This window comes from Leptonotus elevatus, chromosome 18, assembly GCF_054856555.1.
Source record: "Leptonotus elevatus isolate MCC_2025b chromosome 18, RoL_Lele_1.0, whole genome shotgun sequence".
Taxonomy (NCBI): domain Eukaryota; kingdom Metazoa; phylum Chordata; class Actinopteri; order Syngnathiformes; family Syngnathidae; genus Leptonotus; species Leptonotus elevatus.
Window position 1 is genome coordinate 14,427,891 of NC_141256.1, and position 16,850 is coordinate 14,444,740.

At 40.3% G+C, this 16,850-nt stretch overlaps 4 protein-coding genes across 5 annotated transcripts; all 4 read right to left on the bottom strand.

The window, feature by feature from the left end:
• Window positions 1-11: 11 nt before the first annotated feature.
• Window positions 12-4,038, bottom strand: LOC147158789 (gap junction Cx32.2 protein-like). Of its 2 annotated transcripts, none has more exons than XM_086061206.1 (3): window positions 3,891-4,037; window positions 1,309-1,452; window positions 12-1,185 (listed from the first exon to the last, which is right to left on the bottom strand). In XM_086061206.1, the coding sequence occupies exons 2-3, from the start codon at window positions 1,435-1,437 to the stop codon at window positions 577-579; spliced, it is 738 nt and encodes a 245-aa protein (XP_085917332.1). In that variant the 5' UTR covers window positions 1,438-1,452; window positions 3,891-4,037; the 3' UTR covers window positions 12-576. The 2 variants fall into 2 exon arrangements, with proteins under 2 accessions (XP_085917332.1, XP_085917331.1); XM_086061205.1 differs by having other exon boundaries at window positions 15-1,185; window positions 1,309-1,457; window positions 3,891-4,038.
• A 1,112-nt stretch (window positions 4,039-5,150) lies between these two features.
• On the bottom strand, window positions 5,151-7,510 carry gja13.1 (gap junction protein alpha 13.1). Its single transcript, XM_086061072.1, has 2 exons — window positions 7,348-7,510; window positions 5,151-6,461 (listed from the first exon to the last, which is right to left on the bottom strand). Exon 2 carries the CDS (start codon window positions 6,432-6,434, stop codon window positions 5,562-5,564), a length of 873 nt encoding a protein of 290 aa, XP_085917198.1. The 5' UTR covers window positions 6,435-6,461; window positions 7,348-7,510; the 3' UTR covers window positions 5,151-5,561.
• A 1,214-nt stretch (window positions 7,511-8,724) lies between these two features.
• On the bottom strand, window positions 8,725-12,389 carry LOC147158791 (gap junction Cx32.7 protein-like). The gene is made up of 5 exons (XM_086060736.1): window positions 12,289-12,389; window positions 11,198-11,354; window positions 10,548-10,733; window positions 10,167-10,268; window positions 8,725-9,268 (listed from the first exon to the last, which is right to left on the bottom strand). Exons 2-5 carry the CDS (start codon window positions 11,324-11,326, stop codon window positions 8,765-8,767), a joined length of 921 nt encoding a protein of 306 aa, XP_085916862.1. The 5' UTR covers window positions 11,327-11,354; window positions 12,289-12,389; the 3' UTR covers window positions 8,725-8,764.
• A 1,266-nt stretch (window positions 12,390-13,655) lies between these two features.
• hsdl1 (hydroxysteroid dehydrogenase like 1) lies at window positions 13,656-16,690 on the bottom strand. Its single transcript, XM_086060771.1, has 5 exons — window positions 16,250-16,690; window positions 15,501-15,946; window positions 15,323-15,406; window positions 14,250-14,387; window positions 13,656-14,153 (listed from the first exon to the last, which is right to left on the bottom strand). The coding sequence occupies exons 1-5, from the start codon at window positions 16,464-16,466 to the stop codon at window positions 14,088-14,090; spliced, it is 951 nt and encodes a 316-aa protein (XP_085916897.1). The 5' UTR covers window positions 16,467-16,690; the 3' UTR covers window positions 13,656-14,087.
• Between the last annotated feature and the right edge of the window lie 160 nt (window positions 16,691-16,850).

Genomic DNA, 16,850 nt, shown 5'->3' on the forward strand with positions numbered 1-16,850 from the left:
AAAGTGTCGTAAAATCCAACAAAACCTGTAAACACTTTGCCATTGCTGCATTATTATTTCTTGATGTTGTTTTTGACGAACATTATTTATTTATTTTTTAAAAAAATCACACAAACAAGAAGCACAAATTCAAATACAAAAATAAAAGGATCAATCACAAATATTTACACCTTTCAAAAAGCCGGACGACGACGTGGATATAAAACGCAAAGAACATGAATTTGAACGCTAGCTCGTCAACGGTGCATACACAGCAAATTTTGCCATTTAAATTATTTTTAAGATTGTTAAATAAGTCTTGTAAAATGCTACCTTTACTTTGAAAAATAATAGTTTCTAGAAAATTTTTGTACACTTAAGAGGTGGAGTATGTTTTCTTTTTTTTTACACGTCATTGTAGTTGAAATAAGGGCGGGAAAATGCGATTCGATTATTTGTTATCATTCAGCTCTAAATTTGAGTGAGCTTGAACTGATAAAACGTGCAAGACAAGGCACCACTGTATTCTCAAGTCGCCCTTAGGAGGCCATTTCAAAGTTCTTCTGGCATTTCTCTTCCGCCATTTTGTCCACTCGCTCACGCTCTGACCAATGCGCCGCCGTTCATCGGCCCCTGCAGGCCTTTGGCGACGACTTTGGCCCTCCTGCGGGCGTTACGTGAGCACGCCAGGTAGAAGACCTCCACCACGTTGAGCAGCACCGACACGCAGGACATGACCAGCATGAAGATGATGAAGATGGTCTTCTCGGTGGGTCGCGACATGTAGCACTCCACCGTGAACGGGCACGGCGCCCGCGAGCACACGATCTGGGGGTCCATGATGAAGCCGTACAGGTAGTACTGTCCCACGATGAAGGCCACCTCCAGAATAATGCGGAAGACGATGGACGTTATGTAGTTCCCCAACAGGTCGCCCTTGATCTTCACGTGACCTTTGTCATCGGAGTACTTTGGAAGTTTGAGCGTGGAGGAGTTGATTTGGCTCTGTTTCTCGCGCAGTTTGTTCTCCTGGTGGATGACGTGCATGACGTGGCCCAGGTAGATCAGCGTGGGCGTGGACACGAAGAGGATCTGGAGGACCCAGAAGCGGATGTGCGAGATGGGGAAGGCGTGGTCGTAGCACACGTTCTTGCAGCCCGGCTGCTTGGTGTTGCAGATCATCTTGGACTGCTCGTCGCCCCACACCTGGAACCCATCAAAACCACCCGCGTTGTTAATTGCGAACGGCAACAAAAAAGCAGGGGCCCCCAAAACCGAGCCCTGCGGAACACCACGCGATGCTGGAGTCGGGTCGAAAAAGAACGAGACCTTCTCAACGCCGGCTCCCAGGACCATGATCCTGAAGACGAAGAGTACGCTGAGCCACACCTTCCCGATGACGGTGGAGTGCGACTGCACTTTGTCCAACAGCTTCGACAAAAAGCCCCACTCGCCCATCTTCAACCTTATTCGCTGCACTTGAAACACAAAAACAACAAATGACCTTTTGTGGCAAATTCTCAAATATTGCTGCCACTCCACATCAACCCAGAGATTTATTGGGCATGACTCATGATAGACATCCCTACCACGTTTCATGGCTTTTGGGGCTGAATTCTCAAATTCGACTAATTAGAGTTTCATGATTTTTGGCGAGTGATCAAATTTCACTGCCACGCACCGCCAACCCTGTGTCTTTTTGGGCGTGGCTTCTTGAGACTTTTTTGTGGCTCTGCTTATGATAGACATCCCTACCAAGTTCCATGTTGTTTAATGAAACTGGTGTTGGGGGCTGAATTTAAAAAAAATGACTAATTCGAGTTTTATGATTTTTGGCGAGTGATCAAATTTCACTGCCACGCACCGCCAACCCTGTGTCTTTTTGGGCGTGGCTTCTTGAGACTTTTTTGTGGCTCTGCTTATGATAGACATCCCTACCAAGTTCCATGTTGTTTAATGAAACTGGTGTTGGGGGCTGAATTTAAAAAAAATGACTAATTCGAGTTTTATGATTTTTGGCGAGTGATCAAATTTCACTGCCACGCACCGCCAACCCTGTGTCTTTTTGGGCGTGGCTTCTTGAGACTTTTTTGTGGCTCTGCTTATGATAGACATCCCTACCAAGTTCCATGTTGTTTAATGAAACTGGTGTTGGGGGCTGAATTTTAAAAAATGGCTAATTAGAGTTTTATGATTTTTGGCGAGTGATCAAATTTCACCGCCATGCACCGCCAACCCTGTTTCTTTTTGGGCGTGGCTTCTTGAGACTTTGTTGTGGCTCTGCTTATGATAGACATCCCTACCAAGTTCCATGTTGTTTAATGAAACTGGTGTTGGGGGCTGAATTTTAAAAAATGGCTAATTAGAGTTTTATGATTTTTGGCGAGTGATCAAATTTCACCGCCAACCCTGTTTCTTTTTGGGCGTGGCTTCTTGAGACTTTTTTTGTGGCCCTGCTTATGATAGACATCCCTACCAAGTTCCATGTTTAATGAAACTGGTGTTGGGGGCTGAATTTAAAAAAATGGCTAATTCGAGTTTTATGATTTTGGGTGAGTGATCAAATTTCACCGCCATGCACCGCTAACCCTGTTTCTTTTTGGGCGAGGCTTCTTGAGACTTTTTTTGTGGCTCTGCTTATGATAGACATCCCTACCAAGTTCCATGTTGTTGAATGAAACTGGTGTTGGGGGCTGAATTTAAAAAAATGGCTAGAGTTTTATGATTTTTGGCGAGTGATCAAATTTCGCCGCCATGCACCGCCAACCCTGTTTCTTTTTGGGCGTGGCTTCTTGAGACTTTTTTGTGGCTCTGCTTATGATAGACATCCCTACCAAGCTCCATGTTGTTTAATGAAACTGGTGTTGGGGGCTGAATTTTTAAAAATGGCTAATTAGAGTTTTATGATTTTTGGCGAGTGATCAAATTTCACCGCCGTGCACCGTTAAACCTGTTTTTTTTTGGGCATGGCTTCTTGAGACTTTTTTGTGGCTCTGCTTATGATAGACATCCCTACCAAGCTCCATGTTGTTTAATGAAACTGGTGTTGGGGGCTGAATTTTTAAAAATGGCTAATTAGAGTTTTATGATTTTTGGCGAGTGATCAAATTTCACCGCCACGCACTGCCAACCCTGTTTTTTTTTGGGCATGGCTTCTTGAGACTTTTTTGTGGCTCTGCTTATGATAGACATCCCTACCAAGTTCCATGTTGTTTTGTGAAACTGGCTTTGGGAGCTGAATTTTCAAACTCAACGAATAATAGTTTGTTTATTTTGGCGAGTCATCAAATTTAGTTGCCATGCTCAGATCACAGGCAATGGGGAAGAAAAACCTCGAATATTTATCATCACCAACATTTCCAGTATTTGTGCATCAAATTTGGTAGCAGTCTGAAATAATATAATTTATAATATATAAATATTGTCATTGAACGACACCTGGAAATGGCAAAAACGAGCTAAAAATGTCAGCTTCTAGGCAAAAAGGCAGACTTCATGTGTTTTTTTAGGGGAGGTTAGGGGGGGGGGTGGCATATATGGGTTCAAGGTACATACACATAAAATACAAACAATACATAATATTTTTGGGTTACATACTAATGACATTGAATAAACTTAAATAAACACATTTTTTTTAGTGTGTTACCATAGCAACCTTTTGGCTCTAAATAGACATAAAATCTTTAAATGGTTCCACATTGTTCAGTCAAACCAAAACGTAGATGAAAAATGCAATTCATGAAATAAAATAAGAGCAATGCTTTTCATCCTAGTAGTACAATTCTTGTTCAATATTTCGAACTTTTTTGTCGCTGATCACTTTTACAACTCCGCCGTCATATTTACCGAGCGAAGGCAAATAGTAACCAGCCTGTGCCGATTGTCTTCTTATATGAAAGGAAATCGCTTACCTCGGATTGGACAAGCGAATCGTGCTGCTCCCCAGCTGTGCTCCGCAACCACTGAATGCTCTCCGCAATAAAGCAAAGACAAAAGCAAAGCAAAGGTGAGCTTCTATTCCGCTGCCTTGAACTTGGGTTCGGGTTGCACAAGGGCGCATGTGCGTACGTGTAACTTTGTGTGTGTGTGTGTGTGTGGTCAGCGGTCACGTTGCCATGTTGCAAAATTGTAAAAAAAACAAAACACGCACACACTTTTGGGTGGGCAAAAGACAAGATTATGTTGGTTAATAATTTCTTTTTTTTGTGCGTTTAAGTCCAAACTGCTCCCTGGTGTTTGGCGTTTACTCCTTATCGGATGGTCGCATGTTGCACGTACCCCAAGTCAACTATTTTTTTATGATTTGAAATGTCATCAATGTGATGATGTAACAGCCGATAGAAGATAAATAACTTGGAACCCTCCTGGAATTTATGGGCAGTGTTTGCAGCAACGTCAGCAGTCGTTTCTTGATAAGTCGGAACAATAAACGTGTCAATCAATTGAAATTGCACCGATGTTGGTGGAGGAAAAACATCCAGGATTATTTGTTATTTAAAAAAAACAACATATATAGACATACGTTTACATGAGTGAGCTGTCATTTAAATGTACCATTTTTAAAAATCCTAAAAATAATTAACATGTTTATATATGATGAATTAATCATTAAAATGTCTAAACATATAAAGTCTAATACAATTATTATTGTATTTTTATAAGCTATCATTGTTATGTAGCACACTATATATACACAGTATAATAAAAATAGAATTGTTCTGAAAATGATTAATTAATTAACTCATTTATAACCAAAATAATAACTATAAATATGATCATATGTAAGAAATATCAGTTCATAATTTTAGTACTTATCATGTATTAGTAGAAAAAAAAAAATGCTATTACAGTACTCAATAATGAATTCAACAGTTTTTTTTAATGAAACTTTATTCGTTTTGTTTAAAACAGTGCATTTACAACCACTTGGGGAGTACAAATATTTCCAATATAAGCATGATCATCATTTCGTACATTTTTTGCGCATGAAACAATAACTTAAACAGAATCAAAAATCATTGAGTCAAGAATGAACATAAATACTGCGAACACATAAAAAAAGAAAAGTGAAAATAATTAATTCAAGTCGAGTGAAGTTACCCGCTAACATGCTAACACGCTAAGACTCCTGGACTCATTTATTCAAGAAACTGAGAGAGAGAAAAAAACACTTATGACTAATACATTCATCAAAGTTTATTTATCTTTCAACCTTTATTAGTTAAAAATATAAGTGCATACATATGACTTGGAAAAAAACAGATTCGAACCCTCGACTTCAAATGTGCGAGGCCCCAACGGCATCTTCTACTGCACTTGATTTTTTTTACATTTTGAAAAAGCAGACAACACAAAATGAATTCCATCGAAAGTCAAGCCAAGTTTCCTGCTAGCGTGCCATCATGCTAGCTGTCGCTCAACGGATGCTAACCCTTATTTGCACATCATTTAAACAGACTCCAAAACCACAAAGAATGAACCTAAATACAACAAGTCCATTTTTACATTTTGAAAAGGAAAGAAATACAAAAAGAAAGACGCCAAACCGCGATCGCACGCTAACACGCTAACATGCTAACACGCTAAGAGTCCAACTGCTCGGCCAGCAGCTTCTTCTCCTCCTTGGCTCCGTCCAGACTCCCCCCCAGACTCTGGCTGGTCCCCATCTCCAATTCCATGTTCTTCTTGTTCTGCATCAGGGCATCGTTAGCCGTGGGCCACCTGGGCCCCGACGGCCCCGGCGGACGCTCGGCCGGGTTGACGGCGAACCGCCCCCTGGATCTGGCCCTGCATCGACTGCACAGCAGGAAGAAGACCTCGATGACGTTGAGCAGCAGCGACACGCAAGCCACGACCAGCATGAAGATGATGAAGATGGTCTTCTCGGTGGGCCGCGACATGTAGCACTCGACGGTGAACGGGCACGGCCTCCTGGAGCACGGGAACATGGGCACCATGATGAAACCGTACAGGTAGTACTGACCCACGATGAAGGCGGCCTCGATGACGATCTTGAAAACCAGCTGGCTGAGGTAGCTCCCCAGGAGGTTGCCCTTGATGGTCACGTTGCCCTTGACGTCGGTGTACTTGGGGTGCTTGAGGCGGCGGGTTCCGCCGGGGCTGGCCAGCTTCTCGCGCAACTTGTTCTCCTGGTGGATGACGTGCATGGCGTGGCCCAGGTAGACCAGCGTGGGCGTGGACACGAAGATGATCTGGAGGACCCAGAAGCGGATGTGCGAGATGGGGAAGGCGTGGTCGTAGCACACGTTCTCGCAACCGGGCTGCTGCGTGTTGCAGATGAAGTCGGACTGCTCGTCGCCCCACACGCTCTGGGCGCCCGCGCCCAGGACCATGATCCGGAACACCAGCAGAACCGTCATCCAGATCTTTCCCACCACGGTGGAGTGCGACTGGACCTTGTCCAGTAGGGCCGACAAGAAATCCCAATCTCCCATCTTTGAGGATGACGTTCAGTTGGTGATCTGGAGTCGAAATCACGGCGGCGATTATTGAACAAGAAATACAATCGATAGAAGTGCGGCGATTAATCGACAACTCATCGGCGGACTTTTGAGTACGTTCAAGTCTGCATCGATATTTTTTTGGGGGATATATTATTCAGCTTTAATGAATTTATCGTTCTTTTAAAGGTGCAGCTATTACAACAAGTAATCGATTATAAAAATGAATCGATTATTTTGATTTTGATTTTCACACCTTATTTCATTTTAAATTGTTCAAATCCAACCATATTGATTCTCTGATTTTCTTTACTTTTGGAAAGCGTGATCAACTTTTTTGTCCACGTTTTAAAGTTACAAACCGAACCGGTAACAGAATCAGAATATAATATATAAATATATATATATATATATATATATATAAATTTATTTATTTATTTTTATCCAATTTATCGGCAAAATAATGACATTCCATTTGTTTGAATGGGAAACATTACCTCAGTTTGTGGATGTTTTTCATGTATTTTTATTAATTTATTAGTTCCATAAATTAAAAAAAAAAAATGTTAAATTTAACAAAATTGTTGAAATAAACAAGCAATATATATATATATATATATATATATGATAATGAATCACTTAGATTGTTCAAATTATTATAACTGAATTGTTCTTTCATTATTAAAAAAAACTAATATTTTCCACACATTTGAACTTGACCAAAGTTTGCCAACCTCACACGACGGGAACAAGAGCAGCTGTGTAACGTTCATGAAATCAAGTTGTAAACACACAAACAACATCCGCGAACTAAAAAGTACAGCGCTTAATCAGTCTTCCGTCCGTAGAAATAAAAATATAATAATAATAATAATAATATTATGAGCTATTCATGTTGTCATCTTACCTGATGAGCGCGCCCAAGCGGACTGTCTCCAGCTGCAGCCGAGTGCTGACTGAGCTGAACCTTGGAGTGGGGTCGAGGGTGAGGAGGGTGAAGTTCTTCACCACAGTACTCGAGTATTTTTCTGTGGCAAATGATCAAAATAGGTGTTGTTTGTACTGACAGTCAAAATGTATTTTTACTTTTTTACTTAACTACATTTTGGAGTCTTGTACTTGTTTTATTGTAACCTCAGAAATTGAGTGAGTACTTGTACTATATATGTATTTTAACTATTTAGATTACTTCTACTTGGCTGCAGCTGAACGATGATTGGTCACATCGTGCAACTTGATCCCGCCTTGCTGTGTCACTTTGGACCGCGGTGAAAGCTGAGGGGGCCCACAGTAATGATTGACAGGTAACGGCACAGCCCCATTCTAATCATCTTCTGGGATGGGGGGGGGGGGTGTATCTGTGGATTGCACAAATGCTTACAAACAAATGTATTGATGAATGTGAAAGAGTGTATTTATAAAAAAACAAAAACAATTTGGAGTTATGGTGCGAATGTGAAGTGAGTATTCACGTTAATGCTAATCACGCAAATGTCACCAATTGGTGTCGGAAACATTTTTAAAAAGGTCAACACTGATGAAATGCTAAATCTCATATCCCACTGAGGGGCGATCGTTTGCAACGCTAACCAATGTTGATTTCACGTCAGGCTTCGTTCAAAGTTGTAACGTTTCCTAAATGGTCTCAAACGGTTTTAATGGTTCTCTTAACAGTCTTGTTTCTTTTGAACATGTTCAAAATTTCCCGACGACTAAAAAAAACATAAACGGTGTTCAAAAATTTTCCCATTGAACTGTACTGAACGAAAAAACTTTTGATAAAACATTAGCAAATCATAACAAAGCCAAACTGTGCCATTGAACAAAAAACTTTATTGATAAAACAGAATTAAATCATAACAATTCCAAACATCAATGTCAAACAATACACATTGAACAAAAAACTTTATTGATAAAACTGAAGCAAATCATAACAAAGCCAAACGGTGCGCACTGAACAAAAAACTTTATTGATAAAACAGAATTAAATCATAACAATGCCAAACATCAACGCCAAACAGTGCACATTGAACAAAAAACTCTATTGATGAGACAGAAGCAAATCATTATGTCAAACATTGAAGCCAAAAGGTGCGCATTGAACAAAAAACTTTATTGATAAAACAGAATTAAATCATAAGAATTCCAAACTTTAACGCCAAACAGTGCACATTGAACAAAAAAACTTTATTGATAAAACATAATTAAATCATAAGAATTCCAAGCATCAATGCCAAACCGTGCACATTGAACAAAAAACTTTATTGATAAAACAGTAACAAATCATAACAAAGCCAAACAGTGCGCCCACACACACATACAGCTCAAATATGCACCTCGCCCGTGTTACCCAGCAACCCTTTTCCCACCATCTCATTGACTCCGTTGACCCCAAACCTGCGTCCTTGCATCTCCAGCTCCGCATTAAATCCGTTCTGCATGACGGCGTCGTCTATCTGCACGTACGCCTTTCTCTGGGTGGTGGGCGGCGCCGGTGTGACGGGAGTGACGGGCGTGACGGTGTAGTCCCGCCGGCGGGCCGCGCACTCCTTGACCGACTTGAAGCACAGGTAGAGCAGCTCGGCCACGCCCAAGGCCAGCGAAAGCAAGGCGGCCCCCAGCATGAACCAGATGATCATGGTCTTCTCGGTGGGCCGGGACAGGAAGCAGTCCACCTGGTGAGGACACGGCGAGCGCGAGCAAACGTAGCGGGCGTCCAGCGTTAAGCCGTACAGGAAGTACTGGCCCACCACAAACACGATCTCCAGAACGATCTTGGCCACCAGGTGGAGGACGTAGGCGCGGAGGAGGCGTCCACGGATGCTTACCTTAAAGATGGATGCATTTTAGAAGTGAGCATCTCTCCAATATAGGATGATTCAATATTTATCTCGATACATACGATTCAAAAACGGTACATTTTCAACGATTTGAATTGGTCCGATTCAGTGCGATTTCAACTACTATGTTGCGTTTGTCATGCAACATGTAAAAGCTCAACTAATCAACATCAAACCGATTTATATCGATTTATAACCACAAAAGACAATTCAATACGTAACTCAATACATTGAGTTCAATATGATTCAACGACTGTATATTTCAAATGTAATGATTCGTTACAATCTGTTTTTTGTTACACCCCTAATTGATACCGTAGCTCTACAGAGTAGATAGGATGAAGTGACACAAGAGATTAAATCAATCCATACACAAAATACGATAAATCGATATGTCTGTAATCATGCCCAAAGATGTACGTTATAAAATGGAACCTACAGCCGTCGCTTTCTGTAGGCGTAAAAAGCAGGATTACGCTGGACGACGTAAAGTTATTTTCAACAAAAACTAAGCTGTGCTGAAATACTTCCTGTTTTGTTCTTCTTCTTTCAAATTTATACCATTCAAACTAAATAGTGTGACAGAATTATTAGGTGTTTTTAAGTCACTCCATTGTTTAAAGGGTTATAACACCACAACAATCGATGCTGTCCATTAGCCATTAGTGAGTTAGCATTAAGCTAATTTAAGGCAAAGTTGTGTGGTTGCTTTAAATAGCACAGAGTGTAATTCTCTGTGGTGAGGGGGGGGGGCTGCCTCAGTGTGCTTTTTGTGACTTTGTGGCACAATCCAGCTCTCAGCGTAGCTTAAATATTTGCTTGCTAGTCAAAACAAAAAATCGGCGAAACGACTGCTCAGTGCCTGTAAATTTGTATCAGTGAGTACCTTTCCGCTGCTTTTGATGTACTTTGGCATCTTGAAGCTCCGCTGAAGGAACAACAAGGCCTGGTCGTCAAGCTCCACGTGCTTCCGCATGCGCTCCTTCAACTGCACACATGGGGAAGATGTGCTGATCATCATTTCACTCCCCCTTCGTGCGAATACTAAAAACAAAACAAAATTCACTAAAGGCTGTGAGAAACTATCAAAACTGAGAAAGCTGACAAACAAACATCCATGCTAGGGACAAGCTATTAGCTAATGCTAATTGCTATCACAAAGCATAGTTTGTGGTTATATATTTTTTTACGGTTTAAACTATTATTAATATCGGTGATTATACGCCTTTTTATGGGGCAGGGAGGGGATGCCAATGACTCGCTGTACCTTCTTCTCAACATGAATGACGTGGAGTACATATCCCAGGTAGAGCAGCTTGGGCGTTGCCACGGCGATGATCTGCAGGGCCCAAAAGCGCACGTGCGAAATGGGGAAAGCGTGGTCGTAGCACACGTTCTCGCATCCCGGCTGCCTTGTGTTGCACACGAAGTCCGACTGCTCGTCGCCCCACACCTGCACCCGCCGGGACACCCGCGTCAAGCCATTTGAAATTAACATCAGACATGTCAAGTGAGAAGTGCCAAGTTTTAAGTGGCAAAAAAATCAAGCCAAAGTCGAGTCAAGCCAAAGCTAAGCAAGTCATGTAATACAATTTTGCCCAGTCGCTAATGCTAATAGCTATCAAAAAACATGTTTCCACACTAAAGCTATTCAATGTCAAACCCACATTTTTTTTTAACGTCGAGTCCAGTATGTTTGAATGCTGAGAATCAAACATTTATGCTAACGCTAACGGCTGCTAAAAAACGTTTTTTTTTTTATTTAAGCAGACACTGGGATAAGTCTTTAAATGAATACTAATGGATGTCCAAAAACAATGTTTACAGAATGGGTGACAAAAAAAGAAAAAAAATCGGATAAAAATGAGAATGCGAGGAGACAAACATTTGCACTAAAGTCCAGTCAATTGAGCTGACCCTGTCGGCGCCCGTACTCAGGACCAGGATGCGGAAGACGAAGAGAACCGTGAGCCAAATTTTTCCGATGACGGTGGAGTGCGACTGCACTTTGTCCAGCAGGCGGCCCAGAAGATCCCATTCGCCCATTTCGGCACGATGCTAATTGTCACGTTTCCTAAACCGGGAAACAAAATGACATCCGACCAATATTTGTTACCAACATGAAAATGTACGATGGATGTCAAATGTTCGTCAAAATGCTTGCTGCTTGTACTTAAAATGTGAATGAATATAAGTCAAATTAATGTCGAATTAACACCATTTTAAATGTACGTCTGTCAAATTTGCATAAGTCCGGCTAGCTAGCCAACGTAGCAACGTAAATCAGCGTAAATTTCTTGGATCATTTTCTTTTTGTGCCATTTGGCAGGTTCTGGTGGGGCACAATCTCACTTGCCCCGAATGTATGATTTTGTTTTTCTTTTCTTCTTCTTATATATTTTCTTAACGATAAAGGTTATGCCGTTCCCAGTTGCATTTTGTAGCCGCTCTTGTGAGAGCAGCGCAGGTCCTGGAAGGTCACAGAAAGAAAAACTTGTCTGATTGAAGTCACAGCTGGTGAGCGTGTGTAAGTAAATCTACCCTTGAAACGCACACATTCACACTTTATCTGCGAGTGAGCCAGAACTTAACCTTGGATGGAAGCGAGCACACACACAAAGGGAAAAAAATAAAAAATAATCACTCAAAAGCCAGGTTTTGTCATTAGAAAAGTATCATTATTCATTTTTGATTCCCTTAATTAAAGTGATTTAATTTTGAATTAACATTTTTAGTCAGATGTCAATTCAATAAAATCACATTTTATTGTTGAAATGGAATTGATTTCACTTTTTTTTTTAAGCACCTTAAGCACATTATGATTAGCACTATTAGTGGGACAAAATATTAGAAACACTTCGAATACAGTTGCACACACTTCAACAATCTATCAAAAATAATTATCTTTGCAAGGCAGTTTTTTATTTTATTTTGCTCTTATATTTGTTTATTTGCATAAATGTAATTATATAGTGTACCTAATGAAGTCTCCATGCAGGTGTACGTACCAGCAAAGATGAAGATGAGCAGCGTCAGCGGCTTGGAGGGAGAAAGTGAGCACGCCGTCGTCTCGTCGTTGTGTTTCGGTGCTGACTTATCAGGAAGGGTCCATCCTACGTACCACAACAAACCCGGAAGCTTCTGGAAGCAGGCCTACGACGTCTCGTTTTGGTCCGCCTCAACTGGCCCTAATGCAAGCGGACTGTAATATCGACGCCTGTGAGTACCGTTGTGCGCTCTGTTTGTATGTGTTGAATGCTTAAGTGTGTGCTAAAGTAGGTTTAAAATAACTGTGACATTGATGCTAATTTGTGTATGCCAGTCTATGGCATTTTATATTATAAGTTAGCATTAAGCTAGCAGACTTCTAGAGATGACATTTTGGTGTTTAAATATCCATCCATTTTCCATGTCCCTTATCCTCACATGCAGAATGCGATTGGTCCAGGCTAAAAAACAACAACAACCATATTATTAATAATATTAGTAATATTAACTCATTCACTGCCATTGACGGCTATAGACGTCAAAAATTCATTTGATCTATTTCTATTAGTTTAAAAATGTTCCTACTTTTGGTAACAAGAGTTATGAAAACCTAGAATTTTTTTATTGTATTAGAACAGATATAAAATTTGTGATTAATCGTGAGTTAACTAGTGAGTCATGCGATTAATTACAATAACAAATTGTAATCACCTGATGCCCCTAATTTTTTATAATCTTTTCTTAAAAAAAAAAAAAAAGACTATAAATATCATATATATATATATATATATATATATACATTTTTAAAGAAAAGATTATTAAAAATTAGGGGCGTCAGGATTTTAATCATAATTGACTTCACTAGTTAACTCACGAGTAATCACCAATTTTATATCTGTTCTAAATGTACAAAAAAAAATCTAGATTTTCATACCCCTTAACAAAAGTGGGAGAAAAATGTTAAACTAATAGAAATAGTTCAAATGAATTTATGACGTCTATAACCGTCAAGTATGTGCAGTGAATGAGTTAATAATAGTAATATTAGCATTCTTTGAGGAGGATAAAGAATATATGCGTTGCTGTGCCATTTGTGTTCATTAGCAGTTCTTTCAAGCATTTATAACATTACCACATAGGTGCTATTCGTTAGCCTGTTAATGGCGTTTTCCTTTATGTGTTAGCATTAAGCTAGTTGACTTGAAGGAAAAGTTGTGTAGCACCATTATATAGACACTTTAAAGCTACGTTTTCAAAGTTATAAGTCTTTTTTTCCATTGTCTTTCATTTCTTGACAGAATGGGAGTCAGAATTATAGTAAGGACTTTATGGCAATTGTTTTTTAACCTCATTAAAAACAATTGTCATCGTTTCGCTAGTGACAAAATTTCAAGCAATTCTGTTTTTTTTTTATTATATACTTTATTCCTGCCACATAATCATTTGTTTTGACGGCAAAGAGTCTGAGGCGGTGACAGTGGTGGGTGGACAAACTCCAAACTCGATGGCACGGTCACCGCGTACGTGCCAGCTAGTGCAAATGATTCACAAGAAATCTCACCAGGAGCCAAAAAAACAGTTTTAAGAGGGAAAGTATTGTGACATGTGGGCCAAACCTTTGTGCACATTTGATTTTGAATACGGTTAGTCATTTGTAAATGAGGGGGTAAAAAGGAAAAATATGAATGTAAAAGCGGATGAGCGGTAGGTTTGGCCACTCCTGTATGACGAGAGGCTATAACACAACTTTACCACTTCATGCATTCTTATCTAAATGGAGGATGAACAATATGATAATACAACTCATGACGATCCACTTCTAACCGATGAACACCCGCCAGCCCAAAACCCAAATCCACTCCGGGATGCACCTCATCAGTCCGTACTGGGGAGAAAAGGAACAAACAATGTATGGATCACAAACAACACAGCATGGGTGTGTGCGTGCGTGTGTGTGTGCGTGTCGACTTTGCGTGCCCACCAGCAGCGTGTGCGGCCAATAGCCGGTGGTCCGGTTGGACACGCCGAGGGTCGAGATGGCGTGGCGAGCGTAAACCTGCGGCGTGGGCGTCAACCAGCCTTCCGTGGACGACGCCGGCCGCCGCTGACTGGAGGCCAACTGCCGGTTAAACATTTGAAATCAATATAATATTTGATTTTGAAGAATGATAACACTCGTCAATGATTTTTTACAAAATCTTTTAATCAGAGATGCAAGTAAACTTTTGTCGATTAGTATTTTTTAGCTGATTCTGAATCTCTTGCACGTCAAGTTTTCATAATACAAAAATTACAAAATTTTTAAATGTGCTAGAAAAAAAGTAAAGATTTTATTTATTTTTATTTTTATTTTATTATTATTTTTCATTTTTTTACACATCGGAGCCAAAAATATGTTAAGGGACACAAAGTCATCTCTGAATGAAATTTGCTGTTGGCCATTTTCATTTGTATAATTAATTATAATCTAATTAACAAAATATTTAATATAATGAAAAATGTTTTTTAATTACTTGTAATGTGCATGGAAAATCTTTTAAAAAGTGAATTAATCGTTTATATTTAATATTGTTATTATTAGCCATATATTTAATAAAATCCTAAATGTTAAACTGTTAAAATGTGTATCTTGGTTGTAATTATAATTATTATTAAATTATTTAATAAATATTTGTAATGTAATATTGTTTATTTTACTATTCAAAATTATCGACACCAACTATGATACATTTTTTAAATAATACAGTAAACAATAGAGTAGAATATATATAAAGAATAATTAAAAAATATATACTATGTCAAATGTAAAATAGCACATTTTGATGCAAAAATTCAAATAAAATTTATTTGACTATCAAATCTAAAATCAAATGTAAATTTGTATAGTTTACTCATTTTATGGTTTACAATAAATGTAGTAACCCAGTACTTAATTAGATAAAGGTATAAATAAGTTGTAATCAACAATTTTGTGGAAAATAAACTGCATAGAGATTTCACATGATTATATTTTAAATTCCTCAAATTTTTGCAATCGTGATGTATACGACAGACCTGGAATGGAAGCAAACTTTGAGCAAAGATCCCTCTTGCGCCGTACTCAAGGTGGAGAGCTCTCGAAAAATGATCCAAGTAGCCCTGAAAAGCATAATAGGAAAAAAAGATTACTGCGCTTCCCGTGATGACCAAAATTTGATGTTGGCGCGCATCTGCAGGAAATGTTTGTTCTCACTGTGGCGGCGGTGAGCATCACTCTCCCAGGCATCGGCTTACAGCAGGCGCCGGACGAGATGTTGACCACTGCACCTCGGCCACGTGCCAGCATGCCGGGCAGTACCAAGCGGGTCAGCAGCGTGGCGCCCGCCACATTATTGGCCGTCACCTCCATCAGTCTCTCCTCGGACATTTCCACCAGCTCTCGGGGCGACGTGCACGCCTCGTCAACGCAATTGACCAGGAAACCCACATCTTTGCCCCCCAGGGCTTCCGCGACGGGCTTGCCGGCCGCCTGGTTCCAGCCCAGGTCAGCGGGGACCAGGACGGTTTCCACGCCGTAGCGCTGGGAGAGATTTGCGGCAAAGTCGCCGACGTTGGAGCGGCCGTACGTGATGAAGATGATGCTGAGGCCGTGTCGGGCTAGCTCCTCGGAGTAGGCCTGCGCCACAGGCTCTGATGCACCTAATGGGAGACATATTGATCACTGGCTGGAAAGTGATACTAATGGTGGATTACTGGACTGCATTCTATTTTAATGGACGTGTGTGTGTGGTTCATCATATGGCTGAATTTTCCCAATTTTCAATACCTTTCAGTGTAATCAACTACTCATTTACCCCGCCTGTTAAGCTTATTTCTTTACTACACCCAAAAATAAATAAATAAAAATGGATTACCCCCCAAAAAATAAAATAGTACTTTTTTTGACACAAGAATTTGCACGTCTTCTCCTTAAGTATTTTTAACACCAGTGCTATTGCTTACCATACACGACAGCCCAGTCTCCATAATGCCTTAGCTTCCTGCTAGGGACCATCCTGGGCAGGAAATGCACCCTGACCAGCACGCAGCAGTCCCTGAGCAGGATGACAGCCCTGCTGGCTGTGTACAGGGCCCCCACCACAGCAAGCGTCTCCAGGTAAATGCTGCACGACTGGGAAATTTCCCTGTACAGTAAATGGAAGCTGTCAACTGCCGCCATGCTCACAATCCAAAGTAATTCTAGCGAACGCCGTCTACGAGTTTAGTTTAAAAACGCAACGTTGTGTTTACCCGATCAAATGTAAAATGAGAGCTCGGGCATGCTAATTTAACGTTCCTAAATAATATGGCGATGTAAACATGTTTGAAAATAAGTTTGGCATCCTTTTAATCCAGCAGGGATTTGCCTTGAATGAAACCCGGAAGAAGGAGCAAAACAACGTGTCACGTGATATTGCATTGGAAGCTGAAATGATGCGTTCATGGGCTTCTGAGAAAAACCGTGCGTTGTTATTTAGCATTATGGACCAGCGTTTCCCTCATTATTACTATATTTTAATATCAAAATGAAATAGAATTAATGCTCTTTTAGTTAAGTTATATT